Below are 25,077 nucleotides of genomic sequence, written 5' to 3'. Positions count from 1 at the left end.
CCCAAGAACCTCTCAGCTATGGCAGGTGATTCCATTGAACAAGTTAAATTCTGTCTGTAAATTTGGTTTGTACTATGTAAATAATAGCAGCTGGTCCCTGCCCAATAATGTGTAACTGTGATTTTTCATGCATTACCTCATCCAAGATAATAGAAACTGTTTCACACCCATCTGCAGACCAGGCATACAATTTAAATTAATTTAACACTCACATTACCCTGAAGTCTTGATAACTGGGGGAAGGGGGGTTTTACATTTCATTTGTTGAAATGTCTCCTACCTTTTTGTTTTGCAAGTCAGGTTGCTGTGCCTGTACAACTGTCACAGGTCTTGAAGGAACTGCATGTTTAGTCTTCAGCAAGTTTAAGCAATGACAGCTTTGAGAAACCTGTGAAGCAGCTCCCCCTGACATGCAGTGAAAAGGAGCAGGACATTTGACTTAAGAGCAAAAATACAAGCAGTCATCTGTCCAGCCTGGCACAGCAGCATGAGGTCCTACATGGAGAATATGAATTACTTCCACCATGGTGAGGGTGCGGGTGCCATTGGGATAAACCATCTCGTAAGAGAGTTATTTCTGGAAGTCCTCAGGGACCAGGGCAGACTCCTGCTGGGTGCAGGTGTCGTTGCAGCGTGTTGTCAGCTTCAGGATGGGCTGTGACGAACTGCCCTTTGGTGAGTTGCAGCACAGACTGGGGAACAGGAGTGGGAACCAGGCTACCAGCTGCAGCACTGGCAAGAAAGGAGAGCGAGAGAAGAGCAACCACCTGGCAGCGAGTCATCGTGCCAGACCTACAAAAGCAAAGCAAGAAAAGCGTTAAGCCTGCACGATTAGAGAGCTGGCCACCTGCCACAGCTCAGGGTCGGGAGTATTAGCGGCCACTCACAGCCTCATACCATCTACTGGGTCATGCATACTTAAGCTGTTAACCACAGAAAGTAGAAAGGCTGGGACCTGCCTGGAGCTGGGTGAGTAAGGAGAGATAGGAATCTCACCCAGCACTGGCTCTGCTCTCCTGGAGCTCTCCTGGACAGTGCGACCCAAGATTGCTGCAGAAACACCACAAGCTGATGAGTTTGCTCCGTTGCACCAGTAACCCCATCTAGCCCAGGGTGTATTCCCCAGATTCCAGGGCTAGAGCCCTGCTGATGGATGCATCCCACTGAGCAGCTGCCACAGCTCCACTCCACCAGCTGGTCACCTGTGGGGAGGAGGATCTGACAGTACCTGCCTGCTGGCGCTGCAGGGAAGAAAAATGCACATTAACTCCTTGGGTTGAAGTATTTGATGTCACAGGGCAGTGCAGACCAGCCAGCCTATTTTAGCTCCTAAACAGATCATTGTACCCAATTTAAAATTTAGTCTGCTGCTATATCCACATGCCAGGGCCATCCTTGCTCTGGCAGGGGCGCAGTGCAGGGGACAGGTTTGGTAGTGCCAGCTCTCCTTCCAGCCGCTCAGCGACACAGCCCTCCATCTCCATCCTGTCCCAAGCCTGTGTAGGCACACAGGCTCCTCTCAGCAGCCTCCCCAAAGGCTCTTCCTCAGCAAGCAGCTGGTGTGCAGAGAGAGCTGCTCCGATCCCACCTCCACTGGGAAAGCCCTTTGTTCCCTGAAGGTAACCGGGGTCTGCACCGGACACGCGGCAGTGCGTGGGGTTATGAAAGTCACAGGGGATGGGCTGGAGCCAAGTGGGGAGAGGGCCTGAGACCGACCAGCTCTCTGCACTCCCTGACCCACCCGTGCTGCATCCCCAGTATGGCCCACGGCCAGAGCATGTCATCACTGCCATGCTGCCCCAACTGCCTGCCCCTCAGCATGGCTGGGGCCAAACACAGCCAGAGCCAACAGCCCTCCAGCTCCCCTTTAAATCCAGGTGGAATGACAAGAGGGGAACCACAAACCAAGCCCTGGCTGTAGCCCCCAGAGGGGCCTGTCTGAGCAGCCCCCACAGCACTACAGCCAGCAAGACAGCACTGAAACAGGAGCCAGCCCTCCCTGCTGCCCGCACTTGTGCCCAGTCTGTCTGGCACCCATGCTGCAGCAGAGGCACAGGCAGGGGAGCAGCTCCAAGCTTGTTTGGCCCCCTCCAGGGCTCTGCCAGCCATTCTGCCAGGGCTGGAGCTGCCTCAGAGAGGCCCATGGCTGGGCGGCAGGCAAGAACACAGCCTGTGCTGTCAATTTGGGCGGAAACTCCCTGGCTGATGAGGCAAACGACAAGCAGCTGCGTGCAAGGCTGGGGACCAGGCCCCTCAGTGGCAAAGCCAGGATGTGCTTTTTGCTGCATTTTCTCAAACCTGAAAATGGCCCCTTCCAGACTGGCACAGGACGGGAAAGCACACCCTGCAGCCCCCAGCACCTGACAGCCTTCACCCAGCAACACGCTTCCATCCGGGCCGCTCTCTGCACGATGGAGCCCCGGGTTGCTCTCACAGCATCTCAGCAGCCCACACGCAGGCTGGCGCAGCAGCAGCACGGGCTGCTCCCTTGTGCCAGCAACATGCTGGGGCTGAGGCTGGGTGTTATTCACCCACCAACTGATGCACCGAGATGTACAATAACGCCAGTGGGGCCTGAGAAAGGTAGAGGCACTGCCTGGTGGAGGATGCGGTGCCATCCCTGGCAGCTCTGCCAGCTGGGGTGGGGCAGAAGGAGGCAGATGGCGGAAGGATGCAGTCCCAGGGTTGGGGCAGGCAGCCAAGGATAGGGTGCCCAGCACAGGGCGCAGGGGTGGATAGGGTGCCCAGCACGAGACCCGGGGGTGGATAGGGTGACCAGCACAGGGGTAGACAGGGCTGCTGTGCTCCCTCCAGCACCTGCACCCATGGCAGGATGGCACCAGCCCACCACACTGGCACGGACTGGTGGTTGCCAGACGGCTGCTTCCCTGCTGGGCTGTCCCAGTGGGAGCTGCCCAGGGCTTCCAGTACCCCACTCCATGTCCAGAGCTCTGCCAGTCCCAATGGGTGCCCAGGATGGGACATCAGTGCTCAGTGGGATGGCCTGGAGCCAGGCACAGACATGCCCATGGGCACAAACAGACTCACACACAGCCATGGGTGTGGACATGCACACATGCATGGGGACATGTGCACAAAGAAAGGCGTGGGAGGCTGCAGCAGTGCCAAGCCAGGGGGTGAGAGCTGCAGCCATTATCACTGCCCCATTGCCTGCTAGGCTTGGGCAACAGCACCTGAACCTGGGTGCATGGGTGCTGGGGGCACTGCGGGCTCAGCAGGGCCCCATGTGTTGCCCCCAGCCAGAAGATACGCACCAGGCAGGGTGATGGGACCCAGTGCAGCACACCGAGCCACTGGCATGACCTGGAGAGCTGGAAGCACCTGCAAGGAGCCAGTACCAAGAGTCAGCTGCACCTGAGGGCTGGAGCTGGAGGCTCTGGCAGGGCACCCTGGCCCAGGGCAGCAGGACAGGCAGTGCCTGGCATGGGGCCAGAGCAGGTGCTGCAGCACCGTCCCCCAGGCACAGTCCTGGGGCAGGGCTGAGCTCTAGCCCAGGGCCCAAGCAGAGCTGATGGTGTGGGCGACCTCACCACTGACCGTGCAGTGACCCTGCTCCACTGCCAGGAAACAGAGAGAGATGCTAAAACCCTGCAAGATCCATCTGCCCTAAATTAGTTTATTTTGCAAAATAATCTGTCAGGGCTGATTTAGACCAGACCAGAATCGGGGAAGTCGTCATCTTCTCATGTGGATGCAGCCCAGCTCCTGGCCACGCTTCTTCCACAGGCCATTGCTGGAGCTTCAAGGAGGTATTTCCAAGTACTTAACTGGAGCTGCTGCCCTGAGACCTGGTGACACAGTCCCAGGCAGCACAGCTCCTGCAGGGCAGAGCCATGGCAGGCTGGTGTCCTGCCCACAGCTGGCCTGGAGCCCTGTTCCATGGTTCCTGGCTCACGGTCCCTGGGGACAGTGTGAGGGCTGGTGGCTCCAGATGGCAGTTTTAGGGCAGGGAGCTCACCCAGCACAGCCAAGCCCTGCTCTGCGCTGGCACCAGCCTGGCACCCGGCCCAGCAGCACGTGGGGTCTGTGACCACAGGGCATTAACACAAGATGCGGCAGGACCAACAGAGCCAAGCACTTAAAAGACATTTAGTTTAATAAGTATAAAAGTCAATGTTAAAATACCAACTATACAAAAGCATACGAGGTTGGACACTGGTGTGGTTACACTGCAAACATCTTCACAGACAACCAAGTGAGATGCTCACACCAAGCAGTGTTGCCGGGACAGCAAAGGGCTCAGTGTGGGATGCGAATCCCAGGCACAAATTGGGTTTTGGCCAGCTGAGCCCTGTGCTGCCAAGGAGCACTGGGATGCTGACAGTACCAGAACAAGACACAAGCCTCATCACAAGGCTCCAGTCATAGCTGCCATGTACACACCTGGTGCCTGGAAAGCACAAAGAGGAGGTGGTGACCACAGCCACATGGACAGACGGAACAAATAGAGCTGCACCATCACATGGGGACTCTTGTGTGCAGGGAAAGCAGCATTTCTGACAGTATCTTCCATGATGGGAGGGCCATGCTGGCGTCACTGCCACTTGGCAGGGTTGGGGGATGAGACACCAGCCCCGGGCCACCAGCGCTCCCAACCAGCCTGGGGACGTGTCTCCGTGACCACTGCTCTGCGAGGGGAAAGGGCAGCGCATAGCCCGGCTCCGTGTCCTGACCCTGGGACTTGCTCCCTGTGGGATGGGATGGATGTACCATGTGGATCATGACCTTGTCCCCGAGTGGGAATGCTGGCGGAGGTCCACGGAGTGCCGGTGCCCGGTCGCTCAAATCGCAGCAGTGCTGGGGCCAAGGTCCCCTCCAGGGTGGTGCAGGGGCTTTTCTACTGTGGCACAGGGTTCCTCTGCATTTTTCCCTTCCACGCTATTCCGAATCCCATAGCCAAAGTAAATCATAAAACCTGCAGGACAGTTTCCACACTGAAATGCACAGCCGTGAGCTGCCACCCTGGGCAACAGCCGCCCAGGGGAGACCCTGTGAGTACCACGCTCCCCTCTGCAGGACACTTACCCACAGCCATCCAGATAGCAAACCGCACCCAGGTGCCAGCACTCAGCTGTACCATCAGCAGGATGTTAACAAACATGCTGAAGATTGGCAGGAGTGGGAGGAAAGGTACCTGAGAGGGACAAGAGATGCCATGTCAGCTGCACCTTGAGGGACACAGCCAGGCTCGAGGATGCACCTGGCCACAGAGAGGGCTCCCACAGCCCAGAGAGCATCTTGGCACTTCTCTGCTGGGGACTGCACCTCAGAGAGCCGTGTCTCAGGAACCTGGGCTTTCCTGGACAGTAACTGCTCAGCAGTGAGTCCTGGCAGACCCTGCAGTGGCCCAGACCCTGCCAGAGGCCCATGGGGGTGCAGACACTAGGCTGGGGGGGGCTGCACTCACTTTGAAATTCAACCGTGCATCACTCTGCGGCTGCCTCCAAACGATGATGGTGGGAATAAGCAGAGCCACAAGGAGCAGCACCAGAGCCGTGATCCAGCCCACGCTGGCATCCTTCAGCGCAGTCACCTTGAGGGTCAGGACCACGCAGATGACAGTGATCAGTGCAGCTGCAATGGAGGGGGCAGTCAGGAGGCTGCAGGGCACATGGTCTCCTTGGGACCCCAAGCCTCACCAACAGCTGGGCTGAGGTACCCACTCCTCTTGGTCACATGGTGGCTCCAACACCCATCCCAGCACCTCAGGAAAGTGCCTTGCCAGGGGAACTCGACAGCCCAGCAAGCCAAGGGGAGCCTGCACTCAGCTGCGCTCGAACCCAGCTCTGACACTTACCCAGGACTGGCTCAGCCTCCCCACTCTGGCTGCACAATGAAGCCATTGATGGGCAGATCAAACCTTGCTGGCCAAGCCCCAGCACTCTCTAGGCCTGGGGACCAACCTCACTGGGTGGCCAGCTTGGGCTAGGCTTGTCACAGGGAGCTCCCATGACCATCCACACATGCCTGGCTTAGCACCCATGTCCTCCATCAGCCCCCACGCATCCCAAACTTGAGCCATGCCCTGCGCTTGGCACCCTGCTCAGAGCAGAACAGGTCTGATGCCTGCTCTCCTCCACCCAGTATGCCTACCATCCCTTCCTGGCTCTACAGAGACACACCAAAACACTCCGGCCCCTGGCTGGGGGAGACATTGGCCACCAGCTCCCAGTCACTCACCGATAACAGAGACACAGACGTAGACAATGCGCCCTGAGATCCTGGTGGGGATGTCCCCAGGTGGGTTGAAGAGCTTTGCCAGAGACAGTGTCTCTTTTTGCTGGGCACTGGCAGCGGTAACAATGGGGTTCATGATCACCCTCTCCTCCTCATTCCCATTCAGCTCCAGCATTTCCATGGCCTTTGAGGAGTTCAGCTGCCCGGACTGGTACCTGAGCAGATGAAACAAGCTGCAGCGGAGCCCGAGGAACTTCCCAGCCCAAGGGGACAGTGGGCAGCTTCCCAAGGCTGTGTCCCCCCAGGAAAAAGCTGTGGCCACAAGCCCCAGGACTGACACACGGCATACTCACGCCATGCACCGCCACGCGAGAGAAGGCACTCACCGGAGGATGAGCACACACACCGCCACCAGGGAGTAGGCCAGCAGCGTGCCAATTGACATGAGGTCCACCAGGTCCTTCAGGTCAAACAGGAAGGCCATCACCGCTGCAACGAGGACACACAGCATGAACAATGACTCCAGACCACGGTGGGGCTGAGTGTGAGGTGGCAGCCGGCAGCCTTACCCGCAAGGAGACCCGAGGCAACGGTGGCTGACAGAGGGGTCTTTGTGCGGCTGTTGATGTTGGAGAGGAACTTGAAGAGCAGCCCGTCCTCTGCCATGGCATAGATCACACGGGGCATGGGGAACATGGAGCCCAGCAAGCTGCCATGGGGAGAGATGGCTCAGGGCCTGCCAGGCAAGCTGTCCACACCCAGACAGGGTCAGGACCAGCTCTGTGCTGGGAGCAGGAGAGCAGCTGGACAGGGCAAATCACCAGCGCAGCCAGGACTCCTGCTGCTGGTCCCCAGGAGGTACCGGGGATAGAGACAGTCCTACCTGGTGGAGAGGGCGCACAGCGATCCAACGGCAACGGCATAGCGGGCAGGCTCCCAGCCCACTGCCTTGAAAGCCTCAGGCAGGGGACTCTCCTTGTTCAGGAGGAAGTAGGGCACCATGAGGGTCAGGGCCGCAGAGACCCCGAAATAAGCCACAAAGCAGATGAGGAGGGACACAATGATGCCAATGGGAATAGAGCGCTGCGGGTTCCTGGCTTCCTCCCCTGTGTGGAGACAAGAGGCAGCATAGAATCATAGAATAGTTTGGGTTGGATGGGACCTTTAAAGCTCATCTAGTTCAACACCCCTACAATAAGCAGGGACATCTTCAACTAGAGCAGGTTGCTCAGAGCCCCATCCAGCCTGGTCTTAAATGTTTCTGGGGATGAGGCATCTATCACCCCTCTGGACAACCTGTGCTAGTGTTTTACCAACCTCATTGTAAAAAATTTCTTCCTCACATCTGGCCTGAATCTCCCCTCTTTTAGTCTAAAACCATCACCCCTTCTCCTGTCGCAACATGCCCTTCTAAAAAGTCTGTGTCCATCTTTCTTATTGGTCCCTTTTAAGTACTGAAAAGCCACAATAAGCTCTCCCTGGAGCCTTCTCTTCTCCAGGCTGTCCTCACAGTAGAGCTGTTCCAGCCCTCTGATCATTTTTGTGGCCTCCTGTGGACTCGCTCCAACAGAACCATGTCTTTCCTGTACTAAGGGCTCCAGAGCATCCACAGAGCAGGGCAGCGGGCTCTGGGGGATGAGCTGCAGCAGGGACCTTCCACGGCAGCACAGGCAGGGGCTGTTGGAAAGGAGGGGTCCCGAGCATCCTGCTGTGCTGGCAGAGGCTTCAGGACTGCTGAGAACAGAAGCACGTGGCTACAGCCCCCGCTTCCAGGCATGCGGCTGCCTGGCAGCTGGGCTTGCAGCCCCCCCAGCCATGCCAGCTCTCTGTCCCCACCAGAGCCTACTGAAAGTGGACCCTCTGTCTGCACAGGCAGGGCAACACAGCACTGTGCCCTCTGCTCCCCAGCCTTTGCAAAAGCCCTGCTCTCCTGCTCCCCAGCAAGGGACTTGGGACCGTAGGAGGGATGGAGGGAGCTGCCGGGCAGCTCCTGGGGGCGGGGAGGCACAGGCAGGGAGGCACAGGCAGGGAGGTCAGGCAGAACAGCCTGTACCAGCCACCCACTAAGTAGATTCCTGGAGGAATGAGAGGAAATTAAGAGGGCTTCCTGCGCTCCGGAGAGCGGCGGTTCTGCACGAACTCAGTCATTTAGAAAAATGTTGCTTGAAGCTGGGAAATAACCAGGAGGCACTAGCAATTCCCAGCGCTGTTGCAGCCCCGACTCAGCAGCGGAAAGGCTCCCTGCTGCCCTGGGAGCTCCCTGCACAGTCAGGGTGCAGCCCCGCTCCCACCGCGCAGTGTGGGGAGCCCCTTTTCCTGGGGCAGGGCAGGCTGGGAGTCCTTTTGTGCTGGCCCAGCTGGGGACAGAGCTGCCACGGGGAGGCCCCCCAGGGATGGTGCGACAGGCTGTTTCCCACGCCACGGAGCATCCTCCCCAGCAGGTCCCAGCCATCTGCCAGCTGTGCTGCGGAAATGCCGGCACCACCCTCACCCAACTTGGTACCTGTAGTGGCGATGCAGTCAAAGCCCACGAAGGCGTAGAAACAGGTGGCAGCACCGGTCAGAATCCCTTCCAGTCCAAAGGGGACAAAGCCACCAGAGCCAAAGGCTTTTTTACTGGAAAGGAGGGAAGAGAGCAGCTGCCATGGGGTGCGTGGGCAGCGGGGCTGGTGCTAGCCCTGTGACGGACCCTGGTCTGGCACGGTTGCTTTCCTCACCTGACATCCGAGCGGTTGATGTAGTCCTTCTCTGAGAGCTGCCAGTTCTTGATGTCTCCCTTCACGAAGCCAGCGATGATGACAAAGCCCAGCACCACTAGGTTCACTGCCGTGAAGATTTTGTTCACGAGGGCGGATTCACTAACGCCAAAGGCCAACAATGCTGCAGGGACAGAAGGGGTGAGTGGGGACTCTCCAGGCTCCCATGCCACCACCAGTGCCACAGAGCTTCTCCTACACACTCACCAGTGAGCAGCGCAATCAATATCACAGCAAAGAAGTCTGGGTACTCAGCCAGAACCCCTGGCACGTGCACTGTGGTCTTGTTCATGAAGAAGTTGGAGATGTGGTTACCGATGATGTTGTCGAATGCTGCGCTCCAGGCTCGAGCCACGCTGGCTGTACCTGGTCAATGACAAACCTATTCATCAGTCCAAGCCCAGGGCAGAGCAGCACCAGCCACTCCCATCCCAGCACCCACCTCCCTGCTGATCCCACCCCACACTTAGCTCCCGCAGCACCACACGCTGCCCCCATGAGCCCCCCCACACTGCCAGTGCCATGCTGGAAAGAGCCTGGGCACATATGCCATCACCCTGCCTGGCCCCGTACCTATCACATAGGAGAGGATGAGATTCCAGCCAGTTGTGAAAGCCCAGATCTCACCAACGGTGACGTAGCTGTAGAGGTAGGCAGAGCCAGTCTTGGGGACACGTGCCCCAAACTCTGCGTAGCAGAGTCCAGCCAGTACCGACGAGAGAGCAGCCACCAGGAAGCAGAGAACGATGGAGGGACCAGCCATGTCCTTGGCCACCTCCCCAGCCAGCACGTACACACCAGCCCCCAATGTGCTGCCCACCCCCAGGGCTATGAGGTCCAGTGTGGAGAGGCAGCGAGCAAAATGAGTGTCCTCAGAGCTCAGATCCACCATGCGCCGGCGGATCAGCTTCTTCCCAACACTGGTCATTTTTCCCCCGAACATCTTGTCCTCTCGTGGGTGGTGCTCAGCGGCTCAAAACCCCTGCAAGAGAAGGGACCAGAGGAGCGTGAAGCTCAGTGCCCTGCAGGCAGCAGAACCCACACTGCAGGGACCAGGGCAGGCAGTGATGCCCACAGGAGCTGTGCGCCTGCTCCTGGTTGACCCGTCAGCACCAAGCCCCCACCACACTGGTGGGGCAGAGACCACAACAGCTTGCCTCAAAGCACCATGGGGCTGCGCACACCATACCTGCACAGCCTCTGCACCAGGAGAGCAAGGCGAGGGAGAAACCCAGCAAGTCCACAGTGGGAAACAGGCTTATTGCACAAGCCCTGTGTGGTCTCCACCACAGGGCTGCCGGGCATGTCCCAGAGCTTGCCCACTGTCTCCCAGCAACTCCACACTGATTTGGCAGCCTGGAGATCCCTCAGTCCAAACTTGACTGCTGGAGCATCCCTCAGGCCTTATGCGTGGGCATGTGCAACAGGGATGGCAGTGAGACAAAGCATTCCTCCAGCAGAGGATTTGGCAGTCTGGGCTGACTTACTGGGACATTGCCATTCCTCCTTTGCTCCCAGCATCTGCACTACACCCTCAGCAGGGATGTATGGCCAGATGCACAGCGCAGGACCCCAGTACACATCCCTTGCGTGCTGGCAGTCCTTGATGAGCAGCTCCGCAGGCTGCAATCGCCCTAAATGTGCAACACCCCCACTCCCTTTGTTCACAGCAGCCGTTCATCCCCAAAAACCTCTGGAAGATGAGCACTCTGTAGAGCAGGCAGCCTGCGCAGGCTGAGTGGAGCCACAAGGTAAGCAGCTTCCCAATGCTCAGATCTGCAGCTGGCGCCTTGTGCCCAGCACTGGACCACTTGTCCACCAGCCCCTTCTCCCCACAGGCTGCTCCCTTTGTTGGGAAATGAAACACACTCCAGACAAGTGCCCGGGGCAGCACCATTGTGCTGTATGGATCAGCGTAAAGTACACACGAGGATGAGTCTGTGACCCTTTTCCACTGAAGGGGATTACCAGAGTTGCAGTGGCAGCCACCAGCTTCCTTATAACCAGCAAACCATCCCGTTTCTGGAAAAACCTCCTCCTGAGCTGGTACGTGGCACATTCAGCCTTGGCCCAAGTTGCTCTCCCAGCTCAGGGCAGCCTCTGGGCCAGGTTTCAGGGGAACAACAAGTGCCCCAGCACTGGCACACCCCCCAGCCACTGCCTGCACGGCTCTGGCTGCCTTCTCCAGTTCTGCTCGATTGCTCCGAGGGTTTCTGAGGCTCAATGTGAGCTCTGCTTGGGGTTGGCAGTAGAAACAGAGCAGCGGCGGAGAAAAAAAGCGCGAACAGCAACCAAGCAGGAAGATGTGGGAGAGCCTCCCCTTCCTAACGCCGGCAGGCCCTGCTGTGCTGGGACTCGCCGTGCCCTGTGAAAGGAGCACGTTATGCACCGAGACCCCCAGCAGCTCCCGTCAGAGCTGGTCTAGGGCAAGCTGCTCAGCCGGGTCGGCTGGTTCCAGGGAGGCTCGGCTCATGGCCGGGGAGGTGACTCACAAAAAGCCACGCTGTCATGCTGGCGATGGAGAGCGCGCAGAGGAGGAGATGCAACGTGTCGGGCGACAGCTCCCGCCGGCAGGACCCTCTCGCTGTCTGCCGCATCCCGCTGCCCACCCGCATCCCGCTGCCCACCCGCATCCCGCTGCCCACCCGGATCCCGTTGCCCACCCACATGCCGCTGCCCACCCGCACGCCGCCAACAAGTGCCGGGGCCCGCCAGCCCCCGCTCAAGAGCCTCGTCCCAACCCCCGTGGGGGCATCTCTGATCCCGGGGGCTGCCAGCCGCGCTCCGTCCCGCCGAGGAGCCCGGCGCTGCCCCGGAGATGGCGGGACGGGAGCGGGATGCCGCGGCAGGACCCGACTGCCGCCCGTACCGACTCCACGTGCGGGCGGCGGCTGATGCAAGCGCGGCAGCCGTTGCACCAGGACCCGCCTGGCCCGGCGGCGGCGCCCGCCGCGACTCACCGGTGGTTCGGTTCGGTTCGATTCGGTACGGCTCGGCTTGCTCCGGTGCGGCCCCGTTCCGCTCCACTCGCCTCGCGACTGGCGCCGCCGCCTCTGCCGGTGAAAGGGTTGGAGAGCGTAACGTCTCCGCCCGCCCCTTGCCCGCGCGCACCCCCCCGAGCCGCCCCGTTTACACGCTCACCCCCGCCCCCGGGGTGGCCGCCCCGCAAACCCGCCCCGCAGTCTCAGAAAGTCTGTCCCTTCTCGGCCCTGCCCGTGCCCAGTTCCACGCACTGAGACCCGTCAGAGCACAGATTTTAAACAAACAAACAAAAAAAAGTGTATATATATATATAGTATATAGATATGTCATAAATAGAACCGGGGCGGGGGCGGGGCGGGTCAGACGCGGCTCGGCCCCTGGGTGTGGGACTGCTGTGGGCTGCAATGCCGAGTCCAGGGCAGGGGACCGTACGGCCGGCGGCATCAGCCACGGAGAGGTCGGCGGAGGGTCCGCCGAACCTAGATGTGCCAGGAGGGGGCAGAGCCTGGCCCGGCCTTCCCCCTCCGGGGCTGGGAGCGAGGCGAGGGCTGGGGCGCAGTGGGGAGCCCAGCCCTGCCGCAGGGAGTGTGGCCGGAGCTCAGCCCGAGGCGAAGGGGGCTCTGCCCCGATCCCCATGTGCTCCGCAGGGAGGGGGTCCCGGCCAGCGCCCGCACTGCTCCGCTACAGCCTCCTCAACTCTGCTGCGGGAGCAACAGGCAGCTCTAAGTGATGAGAAACACCAGTCTTGGGGACTGTTCAGGCTGGCAGCCAGCAGCGAGGCGGCAGCCGGCAGCCTTCCCTCCAGCAGGCAGGCTGGGACCAGCCACACGGAAAACTGGCTTCTGATGCAACCCAGCGTTCACATGGCGTGAGCACCCACTCAAACAGGCAGCGATGCTGGGAGGTGAGTCAGCCCCTCCCTGGCATCGCGGGCAAGACTCTGCTTCAGCGCTGCTGCCGAGGATGCAGAGGCAACAGGCTTCCAGCGTTGGCAGCAGAGCAGGCAGGAGCACTGGGCAGGGCTCTACACGCTGCCCACCCCGCCTTCCCCGGGGGTGGACACATGAGGGCCAGGGAGACAAAAAGTCTCCGCTCAGCAAAATGGCCTCAAAGTGAGGGAAATCGCGCAGCATCCTGTGAGCGCAACTGCCAGGCAGTGACGCAGGCTCTCGTCCCGCTCTCAGCCCTGAAGATGAATGAACCGTGGTTCACCACGCCTCCTCCCCTTCCTGGCTGTGCACTCCCCACTAAGGAAGTGAGCCCGAGATCAAGATCTAGAAATCCCCCGCAGCGTGGCTGTTCGTGTGTGGGCGCTTCCTGCTGCTTCTTGGGCTGCCTGTATCAGGCAGGGACCTGCTGAGCCAAAACCCCGCTGCCTGCAGCACCGCGGGTGTCGCCATCGCTGAAGGTGCTCTCGGGGAGGACCAGCAGCACCATGGGCACATCAGGGCTCCATAAGGGGACACCCCAGCCTAGCCAAGCAGATGCTGAGTACGCAGAGTCGTGAGGGGGGAATGACACCAAGACTCGCCTATTCCCAGAAACTATCTTGCGACAGCAGATGTTGGGAGGAAGTTTCGGGCAGGGAGCAGCACCGGGGCACCAAACATGGCTCCAGCTCCCAGACCTCACATGCAGCTCCACATCCAATGTGGCAGTGCCACATCCTCACCCCCCAGACTACAGCTCTCCCCTCCACCCAGTTCAGGGCCCTGATCCAGCAGCATAGGCCAAGGGCTGGGAGCAGGCAGAGGCATGGAGCGAGCCAAGCACACGTCCCAACAGGAGCAGCAGGAAGGCAAACAGTGGCAGGGCGCAAACAGCCAGCACCAAGGAGAGTAGGAAGTGGCTCCAGCCTAGGGAGAGGGCCAAAAGCCCTGCAGAAGCAGATCAAATTCAGCCCTTGGAACCCCATCACCCTCCATGACAGGAGCATAGAATCACAGAATATCTCAAGTTGGAAGGGATCCATAAGGATCATCAAGTCCAACTCCCTGCTCCTCACAGAACTACCTAAAACTAAACTAAGTACATCATCCAGATGCTCCTTGAACTCTGACAGGCTTGGTGCTGTGACCACTTCCCTGGGGAGCCTGTTCCAGCGACCAACTGCCCTTTCAGTGAAGAACTTTTTCCTACTGTCCCATCTGAACTTCCCCTGACACAGCTTCATTTAGTTGCCTTGTGTCCTATCTCTGGTCACCAGAGAGAGAAGATCAGCAGTTCTCCCTCCACTGCACCCCTGTGAGAAAGCTGTGGACTGTGACGAGGTCACCCTTCAGCCTTCTCCAAACTGAGCAAACCGAGCGACCTCCTGTCTTGCCTTCAAAGCATTTCACCGTCTTGGTCGCCCTCTTCTGGACACGCTATAGTAGTCTCATGTCCCTCTAGTGATATGTGACTTACATGGGATTTATATGGGGACAGGAGATGCACAAGGGTACAGGAAGGCCCTCCTGTTCAGGCACCAGGTTCATAACAGACCCCCTTGCTTTCTAAACTTCTCAGAGAGGAGCCTGGGTGTTGTGGGATCCAAACTTAGCCTCAGACTTAATCAACCGTTTAAGTCTAAGAGACATAGAGGGTAAGGGAAAACATGTACAGGATTATATGTATTTATGGCCAAAGGGTTATATGTGCACATCCAATTCATTATATCGCTTGGCTAGGATTTCAAAGTCATCTCAGCCTGTTCCCATCCTCTCCACAGGCCCAGTGTCAGGTTGCTCCGAAGTCTGGATACCAGGTCTCTCAAAGCAAACGCTCAGCATGAGAGTTCATAGAAATAAATTATTTAATGGAGTAGTATAGCAGGAGGCTTGGCTTGAGCTGGGTGCCTTTGCAGAGGTTCCCCCCACACATAGAAATCTCTGGATTTTTGTATCCTTATAGACTATCCATCTGTCCCTCACACCATTATTTAGTTCAATAGCGATGTTTGAGGCTGTGGTCTTCTTGCTTCTCACTTTTTCACATTTCTCACTTATTTTTTACTGATCTCACATGGGCCTTTCTTTTGTTTAGCTGTAGATATAGTTTATAGTTCATAGCCTTGAAGGTGTTGTTTTGTCTGAACGACAGCAAAGTGCAAAACAGGCCCTATCTCACAGATGTTCAGTGTAGCAGCTTCTGTTTACATGAAGTAGATGGAAGTTTGGTAAATATGAGAACTTCACAGCAAATACTTTAAGATTTCAGAAAATTCAGCAGACCTTATAATTCAGCAACCTTATAATTCTAGGTGATTCATTCTATTTAGTACACATTTACTTAAGCTAAATAACTGATGTGAAACTTAATTTGGGCTCATCCAGCAATCTGTGAGTAGTAAAAACCATCGTCATACAGGTTGATGCAGATCTCTGACTCTCTACCTTCAAGGGACTCCATACCTCTCCTAGTTTAGTATCATCAGCAAACTTACATAATGTACCTGAGATTCCTGCACCCAGATCATTTATTAAAACATTGAAGAGCACTAGCGCTAAAATTAGGCCCTGAGAACCCCACTGCTGAGTGGCCACCAGCCTGTTGTAACCTCATTTACCATAAGCTTTTGGGCCTGACCCGTCAGCCAGTTGTTTGCCCAGGACATTATGGACTTTTCTAGTGGAGTGCTGGACTGTCGCGGTTGAGACGGACAAACAACATAGACCAAGATCTTCCAGGCTGAAAGTAGTAGATGCGATTTATTGTCACAAGTGCATTTTTATACAGTTTTACCAATTCGTGTGTCTCTTCACTCTTGGTTACAAGTTACAGTAGTAACATCTCATGGGCTAATTTTGCTGTCATCAATGTTACTCTTCTACTCCCTTCTCTCTCACAAGTACACCTTAATAACTCCAGATACTCCTTTACTCTCATCTTTCTCACAGGTAGGCCTTAATATCTTTAAGGCTAATTTCTGTTTCCATGCCCTCCGTCAGTGAATCCACGGTCCCACCATAGTCCCCCACACTGGACAGTTTATCCAGAAGGATACTGTGAGAGGCAGCATCAAAAGCTTTGCTAAAATCCAAACCCACCACATCTACTGGCTTCCCATGGTCAACTGGACAGGTGATCTTGTCAAAAAAGGAAATTAGGTTGGTTAATTTGGACTTTCCCTTTGTGAATCTGTGCTGGCTATGACTAGTGACTGTACTGTCTCTCAAGTGCTTTTCAATAACCCCCAGAATAACCTTCTCCATAATTTTAACAGGCCCTGAAGCGAGACTGACAGGCCTGTAATCACCCTTCTTGAAAACTGCAGATGGTACCGACACCGCAGCTGCTCACCTCGGCGACTGAGTGCCAAGCAGGGGTGGGAGACAGCAGAATAAGTGTCCCCACACAGCCACCCCTGTGCACAGGCAATGGCAGCCACTGCAGGAAGGGGTGTGGGCTGCCTGCGGCACACCAGGGTGGCCAGAAACACCACCAAGAGCACAGGGGAGCGGGAGGAGGTCATCCTTCCTGGCCCAGCCTTGAGGGCTGCCAGCGCCCAACAGTGGGACTCTCCAAATCCTCACCCAGACACGAGGCAGCACGACAAGGTGTCTGTGTCAGCTTGCTGGAGAGAAGGCAGCAGGACAGAGCTTCCTGTGCTGACAGGCAGGAACAGTGAGGAACTAGGTCCCAAGTGCTGCTTCCCCACCACCTAGACACTGACACAAGCTGCCAGCTAATAAAATGGTAAGTAACAGCTAACGGCTGTAGAAGCCCGATGTGCCATCTGCCAGCACTGGCTCTTCTCACATCCAGTGTGAAGGTAGTTTAAGGCAGAAACCTGCCCATACAACTGCCTGCCACCACCCACACATCCAAGCATCTTGCCTGGAAGCACCAGGTTTGTCCAAAAAGGCTTCCCCAGAGCCATGCTGTGCCTCCATCCCCCAAGCACCCACCTTCTCCACACAGCAGACCTCAAGTTTCCAGCTGAGCAGAACCAGCCACAGCTGGACACAGCCCTGCCCTTTCTGCCCAGCCCTTTGGAGAGCAGCAGGCAGCATCAGGCACTGGCCCTGCCCCAGCAGACAGCAAACACCACTGCAAAAAGACACCTTTATTTTAAACAGAAGGAGTGAAAAACCCATGAACTCAAGAGTGCCACAAATACAACAGACAAGTGACATTCTGTGATTCTGTGAAGTGGCTGCTATGAGTGTTCCCGCGTGCTAGCTGTCAGTCACTCCCCAAGTCACCACTCTCCTCCACTGCTGCGCCTTCTGGACAGATTCCTGGGGAGCAATGGCAGCATCAAAGCATTGCTGCTCGTGGCACTCATCACCTTCCCCACAGGGAAGGCCATGAGCTGTGTCCCTTCCACCCGGCAGCCCGCAGTTACACTGGCAAGGGATCACCGGAGCATTCATGCAGCCCACCCAGGGCTGAGGGAACATACCTGCTGCTGTGAGCTGAGCCTGCAAGGAGGAGATCGTCTGGCGATATGCTTCACACTCAGCGGTCTTCTTAGCTGCAGGCAGGAGGCAAGTAGGTGTCTGCTCAGCCCATCCTGAACACCTCATCCCCAGACCCTCTGGCGCAGAGGCTGGGATCCTGCTCTGTCCCCAGACAAGACACCAGCCCCATCCCCATGGAGCTGCAGACACTGGGCTCCAGGTACAAGTGCAGGGGGTGTCATCTAGATTGCAGGTGTACCACAGCCTCCTAAAACAACCAGCCCCACGTACCAAGCTCGCCCTTCACTCGCTCCAGCTCATTCCTTACACGCTTTAGCTCTTGGGACAGCTGATCACCTGCAGACTGGCAAGGACAGGGTGTGAGTGTGATGCAGGGGGTGGTCACCCCCAAACAGTGAGCCTGTGGTTCCCTAAGCACTGGAAAGGTGGTAAAAATTTGACCTGCAGCAAATGCACAAGGTGTTGTGTAAAACCCAGGGAAAAGCTGAAGCAATTCAGGTGCCAGACCAGAAATTGGCAGCCCCAAGCCCCATCACCTCCCACGTCTGGCACAGCTGGCCCAAGCTACCGTCTGAACACCCTGTGGTGTCAGGACACAGCTGGCTCTTACCTGCTCAGCAGCCACTGCATCTCCACACCCTGGAGTCAGGGCAGGAACCAACTCACTAAAAAAAGACAGCTCCACACACTCCCACGTCTGGTCAACCCTACCTGTGAAGACAAGCATTGCCACTAGAAATATAACTGTCACCCCCAGCCTCTCTTCAAACGGGCCAGCAGGGCAGAGACAGCCTCCTCATCCTCTGCAGGGCTCAGAGGCAGCTGCCCATGTTTCCCCACACTCTCGCTGATACAAGGTAAGAATCCACCAGAGCCCAATGGAGAAACATACACTCTGCTCGCTGTGGTACACTCACAGGACACTTGGTTTTCAGCATGCCTTTGGCAGTCAGGAGCCAGGAAAGCTCCAGAGGGGCTCCCCTCTACAGGGGAGCAAACTCCAGCTCCCCACCCCTGCCTGGGACCATACCTCCATACAGCTCAGAGAGTGCCCTGACAGCAACATATGCTGGCCAGGGCCAGTCCCTGTACTATGGAGTCTAGAGCACCAGATTTATTCAGGCTCTTTCCTGAGTGCCTGTCAAGAGAAATGGACTTTGCCTACCATTTCCAGTCTGTGTTTCACTGTCCTTCCTCTGAGCCTGAGCACACACTGCCCCCTCCTGTCCTTTTCCAGAGATCAGCCTTGACCCTGCAGCAGAGACATCAAAAGCTGCAGCAGCAGCTCCCCCTTCCACAACACCGGAGCCTCAGGGACTTCTGCCCAGATACACCCTTACCAGAGCAAAAGCGCTTGTGGGAAGGCACTTTTCCCAGTGACGGCAGTCGGGAACGAGAAGCCAGAAGAGGAATCCTTGAAGAGAACCTCTGGGAGGGCTGTCTGCAACCCACAACCTTGCCAGCAGCTATAGTGGACAAACATGAGGTACAGAGGCTGCTACCCCAAAGCAGCTACACCTAGGACAGCCCAGGGCCCAGCCAGGCTACCCATCCCAGGCCTATGGGCACCAGCCCCCCTGTGACCCCACAAGACCACAGGGTGAGGGCTGCAAGCCAACTCCTGTCTGGCAGGAGGCTGGACAGTGCTTAGAGCACCAGCGCTTTTCTTGGGCTCCGACCTGCCCGCTCCCTGTCCCATGCTGCAGCCCAGGCCTCCCCTTTCTCCCTCCTCGCTGCACCATCAGTCCCCCCAAGCTTCCCCGCTTTACGTGAGGCAACTGGCAGGTGCAGAATTACTTTTCATCCCTGTGTCCCGGGGGGCGGGTTTGGGAGCAGCGGAAGGTTGTGCCAGCTGTGAAGCCCCACTGGGATGCTGCAGACTGGACTTGGCAGCCAGCGTCAGCTTGGTACCTGGGGAAGAGAGAGGGTTTTGCAGCACCGCGGAAGCAGTCGCTGCACTGGGGCTCCCTTCAGCGACCCGACTCACCTCGGGACTGGGAGATCCTTGTTCCCGAAGCACTGAGCCTCTTGCTGACCTTGGGGAGCTGCAGAGCCAGAGGAGCCTGTGCCCGGGACACGGTCAGCTGGCCACCACCGCGGCCCAGGGACCGGGCAGGGATGCAGGGGCGCCCCACAGGGCCCGGCCCGCCGCAGGGGGGCTGTGCGGTGCTGCATTGGGCTGCTTTACAGCATGGGGTCCGTGGGAGGCGGGAGCGGGGCCGCACTGGGCCGTGGCAGCTGTCGGCAGCAGGCGGCAGGAGAGCCCAGGGGTCCCCACAGGCCGGGCCCGGGGGCGGTGGCCTCACCAGCATCTGTGTTCAGGCGGGCAGCGGGCCTGGCGCTGTCCGGGGCCCATTCACAGAGCGGTGGTGAGGCGTGCAGTGGCGCGGAGGTGGTGGGCCCGGTGGGGTCGAGCTACAGGGAGCTGCCGCCGGTCCCGGGGAGGGTGAGGCCGCAGCGGTGACACCGAGCAGGAGGCTGACGATGGTGCGGCACTGGTCCTCGAAGATGCTCTGGTAGGACATGGCCAGGGGGCTGCCGACGTGACACAGCAGGTCGGGACCGGCCGGCGAGCCGGGGGTCGCCGGCGACTCTTACTGCTCCCGCCCCACCGCTTCTAAATGCTGCTGCCGCCCCAGCACCACTCCCCCCCCACCCCCCCCCACAGCCCCCAGGACGAGGCAGAGAGTTGGCTTCACAGTGGTTTAATGTGAACGGAACCTGGACGTTACACTGGACAGGGTGGAGACAGCTGGGTGGATGGCAGCCCCACGGCAGGACAGGCAGCAGGAAAGGGGCTGCCCCGAGCGGGGGGACGGGGGCTGAACCGTGGCCACCTCCACTGGCACCAGCCTCTGTGCTGCCCCGCAGCCCTTCCCACGCTGAGCTGGCCCCAGGAGCAGTTCCCTCCCAGTTTCAGCAAATTCTCCTCCTCCCCAAGAGCCACCTACTGCCCAGCAGTGCCAGTTCCTCACCAGAAAACCCAGGAGACACGACAGGGACCTTGGGGAACATGCTTGGCAGGAACAGGAGGGCAGTCACTGCAGGCCTACGCTCCAAGAAAGGCTCAAATGTGCTGCCACAAAGTGACCAAACGCTTATAAACCAGTCAGCCTTGACCTGAGGAGACCCCCAGGCTGAGGCCAACCTCACTCATTGCAGCTGTGGCAGCTGGAGGAGCCTCCAAAGGACAGTTCGGCTGCAGCAAGTCACAGCCTCATGGTTCCCCTCAAGCTCTGAATGCTTCCCTGACCAGTCTCGTGTCCTCACTTCCACACAAGTAACTGCCTAGCTGACTGCAGAACAGGGGAGAACACATAAAAAAACATTATTACTTCTCCTGCTTCATAAGCAAACATCTAACCCAGGACTGACCAGCCATTTTCTGCCATCCCTTTCTGGAGAGATGGCCTAAGCCCAGGCCCCACCGCTGGGCTCCTCCTGTGGCAGCTGTCAGGGCCGCACACGACAACAGCCCCCACTAGCCCTCTCCTGCTCCTCCTCAGGCAGACCCACCTCCTCCCCACTGCAGCTGGAGCACAGGATAAGGTCACCACAGCTCAGCTGAGCAGGGTGCCACTGGAAACACCACCACGCCAGCCCGCAACAGAGCAAGCTGTGGCGTTTTCTAAACCCTGGGCCAAGGCATCTCAGTACTGCTACAGCCCAGGCTATCCCAGCTTCCACATGCCAAACTGCCCAAGCAGAGCATCATGAGAGCACACGTCATGGAAACCCCTCGAGCTGCCAGCAGCATGTTAGAAAGGAGGGGGATTAACAGGAATACACCAAACGGGTCTCTAATGCAGGAGGCTGAGTGCGGGGTCAGAGTAGGCTTGGGTCTCAGCACTTCCAGACAGTGAAGAATGGGGGTTTCATGCAGGGTGAATGGGGTGGACAGAAGACCAACACACCCAGGCACCTACTCACTGTTTTGGATAAGCTTTACTAAAACTCTAATACCTGATGCGATCACTGACCAACATGACAACTGCTATTCTTCAGAGTCTCCTGCAGAGATGCTTGGGGCTGCACGGACAGGGGAGTGAAGGTCAGCTCATACCTTCCTGTACAGGGACAGAGGCAGCTCCTACACAACACCACAAGCAAGTTCCTGCTCCACACCTATTCACATCTGCCTCTAGGTGCAGGACAACATGCTCACTTGCATAAATCTTCATACCTTTAGGCCAAGACCAGAGCAGTAGAACAAGCTGCTGCCAGTTACAAAAGAGGAAAATACTGAACAAACTGGGAGGTTCGAGAGAGGAAAAGCTGGTTCAGAGAAGACAGATTTAGTGTAAAAATAAATGTCATTTTTGCAGGAGGGAGGGTGGAATGGAGGAAGACAGTGCCAGGTGCTCCTACTGGCGCACTTTTCCTGGGACGTAATTCCTATCAATAGTCTCCTCTTGCAGGAACATATGTAAGCAGCGCTCATTCTGTGCCAGTGGGTGTCCAGCAATTCTGGAAGAAAATCAGACATGGAGGTTAGTACAGCCACCACCGAGACCCCCGCACCTCCGCCCTCTGTAGGGAGCGAGGAATGCAGACTTCCTTGCTAACAGGCAGCCAGCTCCAAGCACACCAGGCTCAGGCCAAGGCCACCGGATTGGTGTGCAACAGGGACAGCAAGAGGTGCTTGAACACAGGGTGTTCCCTCCCACACCATGCCCTGCAGCAGGACACGAGCACCCTGAGCCAACGCTACCCTGCCAGTTGGTTTCTGCTAATATTTGCTTCACTCTCAGATGAGAGCACTGAAAACAACCCACACCCAAGGCAGGATTTGCTTCAGAATCACTTCATCCTTTAGCATGGCACCTGTGTGCAGCAGATCAAGACTTCTTCCCAGCCAGCCCTCTTCCACTGGCAGTAGCCAGAAAGGCAGCACACAGCCAACCCAGGACATCAAGCTTACTTGTTAATAAACTGTTCTAGTCCCTGTCTCCGCTCTTCAATGAAGGACTCCTCAAAAATGCCTTCGTCTCCTCGGAAGGGAAGCTGTCGTTTCAAAGCTTTTCCAGGCAGCGGTGGCACTACAATCTGAAAGCACAGAATCACCCTGTCAGCAGGTGCCCTTTGCTGTTTGATACTCATCTCCAGCCCCATTACATGGACAGAGATCAAGCCCCAAGAGCTGCCCTATAGCCCTACAGCCTCTCTTCTGGACAGCTCAAGATCACAGCCCAAACTGTTCCCACGTGTCCTGGTACTTCTGAGCCAGGCCTCACCTTACTGTCTCGTTCCAGCTCATTTTTCAGCCATTCAAAGTCACTGTATCGTCTCCTCACACACGACTCCTTCAATTTGAAGATTGGGAGGTTTGTCTGTAATGAAGAGAAGTAGTTCATTTGCAGGTTGCTTTGGAATCCAGACAGTATTTCGAGATGTAATTAAAACCCAAAGCTGCGTTTAGAAAATCAAGCCCTCCCGAAAAGGAGGCATCACGAGAACACCCAGCCTCTTTATTCAGGACAGAGCACAAGCACTGAAGCCCTTCAGAATCAAGCAAGCACTTACCAGGCTACTTAGAGTCAGCCATTCCCTCCCCCTCAAGTGACTATTTCAGGATCACACCCCCTCCCAAGGGCACATGCTGGAACCCGGCACACAATACAGAGAAGGCTGATTATTTTTTTCCCTGAGTTCACTCCATTTTGGAGCGATTTACAAGAGAGCTCAACAGCAGCCTGCAGAGCAAAAGAACCTCTGACCTGACACTGGTGTTTCCATGGAAGAACTACGGAAGGAAATGTTGTTCCAGCAACTGTTCAAGGCCAGATCTCGTGCTACAATCTTCTTTCAGGAGAGATCGCCTACCCTACACAGGCGAGCAGCTTTTTCATATCTGGCTTGTGTCACTGGAGGAATGTGCAGTAATTCCCCACCCTTCTCCCCTGTCACTAGAGTCTAAAAGCTGACAGGTACAGTAACTTCACCTTTACCCTGTGAACACAGCCTGAAATATTCAAGGAATTAAGACAGCAAAACCTTCTGACAAGGAGCACCCAGATCTACACAGGTATTGCTGAAACATGTGTAACTATATTCTTATGAGGTCTGCAAAATAAAACCACCTGCTTTCAAAGCATCTCCACAAGAGCTAGTTTTGGTGGGACTAAAGAGGTTCTCATTGCCACCTGCCAGGCACCCTTTGGCAGGCTGATGGAAACCAAGCATCAGAACAGAAGAAAAGCAAACATCCAATTACTCTGAAAAGCAGTAGAGACTTAACAGTTAAATCATACTATGAACAGAAGTTGACATCAGCACAGTAACATACACTAAAGGTAGTTAGTTTCAGAGGAAGCTCAATTTTCCTTCCTTCAGCTATCAGATAGAGAGCTGTGAAGAGGTCCCCAGTTCAGCTCAGTTAAGGCCCAGTAAAAAGAACTCTGTAAGAAGTGCTCAGCCTGCTTCAGGCAGTCCTGTGTCACAGGCTCTTTGTAAATTGATCAAGTTGACCCAGAAGCAGTAGCCAGACTGCACTGTGATCAGGTCCCAAGATACTGCTAGCTAGCGTTCCTGCCCTGCTTGAGATAACCAGCTGCATGCACTTGTGCCTTGCTCAGCAACCACCCAATGGTGCCCAACTGCCAGCTGGAGCTGTAGAGAGAGAACAGAAGCCTGCTGAGGCAGTACCCTCCTTGTCCTTGTGCATACCAGTCCTCGCTGGGTGCCGAAGGGCCCTGGCAAACCCACCAGCCGCGAGTGCTCCGACCTTGAGCCCCGGCCCACCAGAAAGTCGCAGGCCAGCTGTCAGCCCCAGCCCGGCACTGCCTGACTTGCAGGCCTAGGGCCCACCTCCTCAGCACCCACCGCCGCACACAAGCCTCAGGAGCTCCGCCCGGGCTGCTCGGGGCCTCCCTGGCCGAGCTCCTTGTGAAGACAGCGCCGCTTCCCGTCCCGACAGGACCACCCCGGCCATCCCCTGACACCCCCGGCATCGCGCACCAAGTGCTGCCGCCCCTCGCGGCCACACCCCCGGTCAGCGGGCAGCCCAGCCACTCCTGGGCCCGCACAGGGCTCCGCGGCCCGCAGCGGGCCCTGAGGCCTGCGCCCCCCGCCCGCCCCACGGGGGCCGCACCCGCATGCGGAGCTCGTAGCTGGTGTATCTGGCGCGGCCCATGCCCACAGTCTGTGGGTTGAAGATGTCGATCTCGAGGAAGTTGCTGGGCGGCCCGTACGCGTCCGTCAGGTCTTGCGGCTTCGCGTTCAAGCGCCGGGTGTCCGCCACCGCCGCCTCCGACATGGTGGTGCCGCCGCCGCCGCCCCGCCCGGTCCGCTGCCGCAGCCCGCCCGGCCCCGCCCGCGCACGACGCGGCGTCGCCCGGCCGCCGCATGCATAACACGGCGGGTATCCAGGGTTCGGGGCTCCCCAGCCACCGCCCCGCCCGCGCACGCCTGCGCCGCCGCCTGCATAAGTGGAGCAGGTATTCAGGGTGCGGGGCAAGGCATGGCATTGCCCCGGAACCTGCACACCGGGTTCGCTCTCGCCGCCGCCCCGCGCCTCCCAGGCTGCCGCAGCCGGGATCCCCGCGGGGCGGCACAGAACCCCACTTCGAGTTGGCTGCGCTGGGTGCTTGGCCTGAAAACCGGCCGCGCCGCCGAAAAACGAACGTAGAGTCTAAGCAATACAGCGTCCTGGGCGGGCTCGGCCCCCGCCGCTGTATGATGCGGGGCGTGCCAGGGGCCCGGAACTTGACTGCTCCGTCCTGATAAACGGACCGGGA

At 57.5% G+C, this 25,077-nt stretch overlaps 3 protein-coding genes across 3 annotated transcripts; all 3 read right to left on the bottom strand.

Annotated features, from left to right (window-relative positions):
* Window positions 1-4,090: 4,090 nt before the first annotated feature.
* Window positions 4,091-12,092, bottom strand: SLC7A3 (solute carrier family 7 member 3). Its single transcript, XM_082061550.1, has 12 exons — window positions 11,915-12,092; window positions 9,528-9,936; window positions 9,162-9,320; window positions 8,916-9,078; window positions 8,702-8,814; window positions 7,082-7,304; window positions 6,768-6,907; window positions 6,585-6,687; window positions 6,202-6,413; window positions 5,429-5,595; window positions 5,047-5,155; window positions 4,091-4,936 (listed from the first exon to the last, which is right to left on the bottom strand). The coding sequence occupies exons 2-12, from the start codon at window positions 9,895-9,897 to the stop codon at window positions 4,803-4,805; spliced, it is 1,893 nt and encodes a 630-aa protein (XP_081917676.1). The 5' UTR covers window positions 9,898-9,936; window positions 11,915-12,092; the 3' UTR covers window positions 4,091-4,802.
* A 4,963-nt stretch (window positions 12,093-17,055) lies between these two features.
* Window positions 17,056-19,872, bottom strand: LOC309444041 (uncharacterized protein). The gene is made up of 8 exons (XM_082061551.1): window positions 19,329-19,872; window positions 19,139-19,252; window positions 18,682-18,807; window positions 18,507-18,593; window positions 17,952-18,052; window positions 17,612-17,684; window positions 17,323-17,394; window positions 17,056-17,158 (listed from the first exon to the last, which is right to left on the bottom strand). The coding sequence occupies exons 1-8, from the start codon at window positions 19,651-19,653 to the stop codon at window positions 17,103-17,105; spliced, it is 954 nt and encodes a 317-aa protein (XP_081917677.1). The 5' UTR covers window positions 19,654-19,872; the 3' UTR covers window positions 17,056-17,102.
* Window positions 19,873-21,267: 1,395 nt separating this feature from the next.
* SNX12 (sorting nexin 12) lies at window positions 21,268-24,656 on the bottom strand. Its single transcript, XM_082061626.1, has 4 exons — window positions 24,432-24,656; window positions 22,576-22,671; window positions 22,263-22,387; window positions 21,268-21,808 (listed from the first exon to the last, which is right to left on the bottom strand). Exons 1-4 carry the CDS (start codon window positions 24,594-24,596, stop codon window positions 21,706-21,708), a joined length of 489 nt encoding a protein of 162 aa, XP_081917752.1. The 5' UTR covers window positions 24,597-24,656; the 3' UTR covers window positions 21,268-21,705.
* Between the last annotated feature and the right edge of the window lie 421 nt (window positions 24,657-25,077).

Source organism: Streptopelia decaocto, assembly GCF_964273445.1.
Source record: "Streptopelia decaocto genome assembly, chromosome: 10".
Lineage (NCBI taxonomy): Eukaryota > Metazoa > Chordata > Aves > Columbiformes > Columbidae > Streptopelia > Streptopelia decaocto.
The sequence above is the reverse complement of the archived record's forward strand: the minus strand, read 5'-3'. Positions and strand labels throughout refer to the sequence as shown.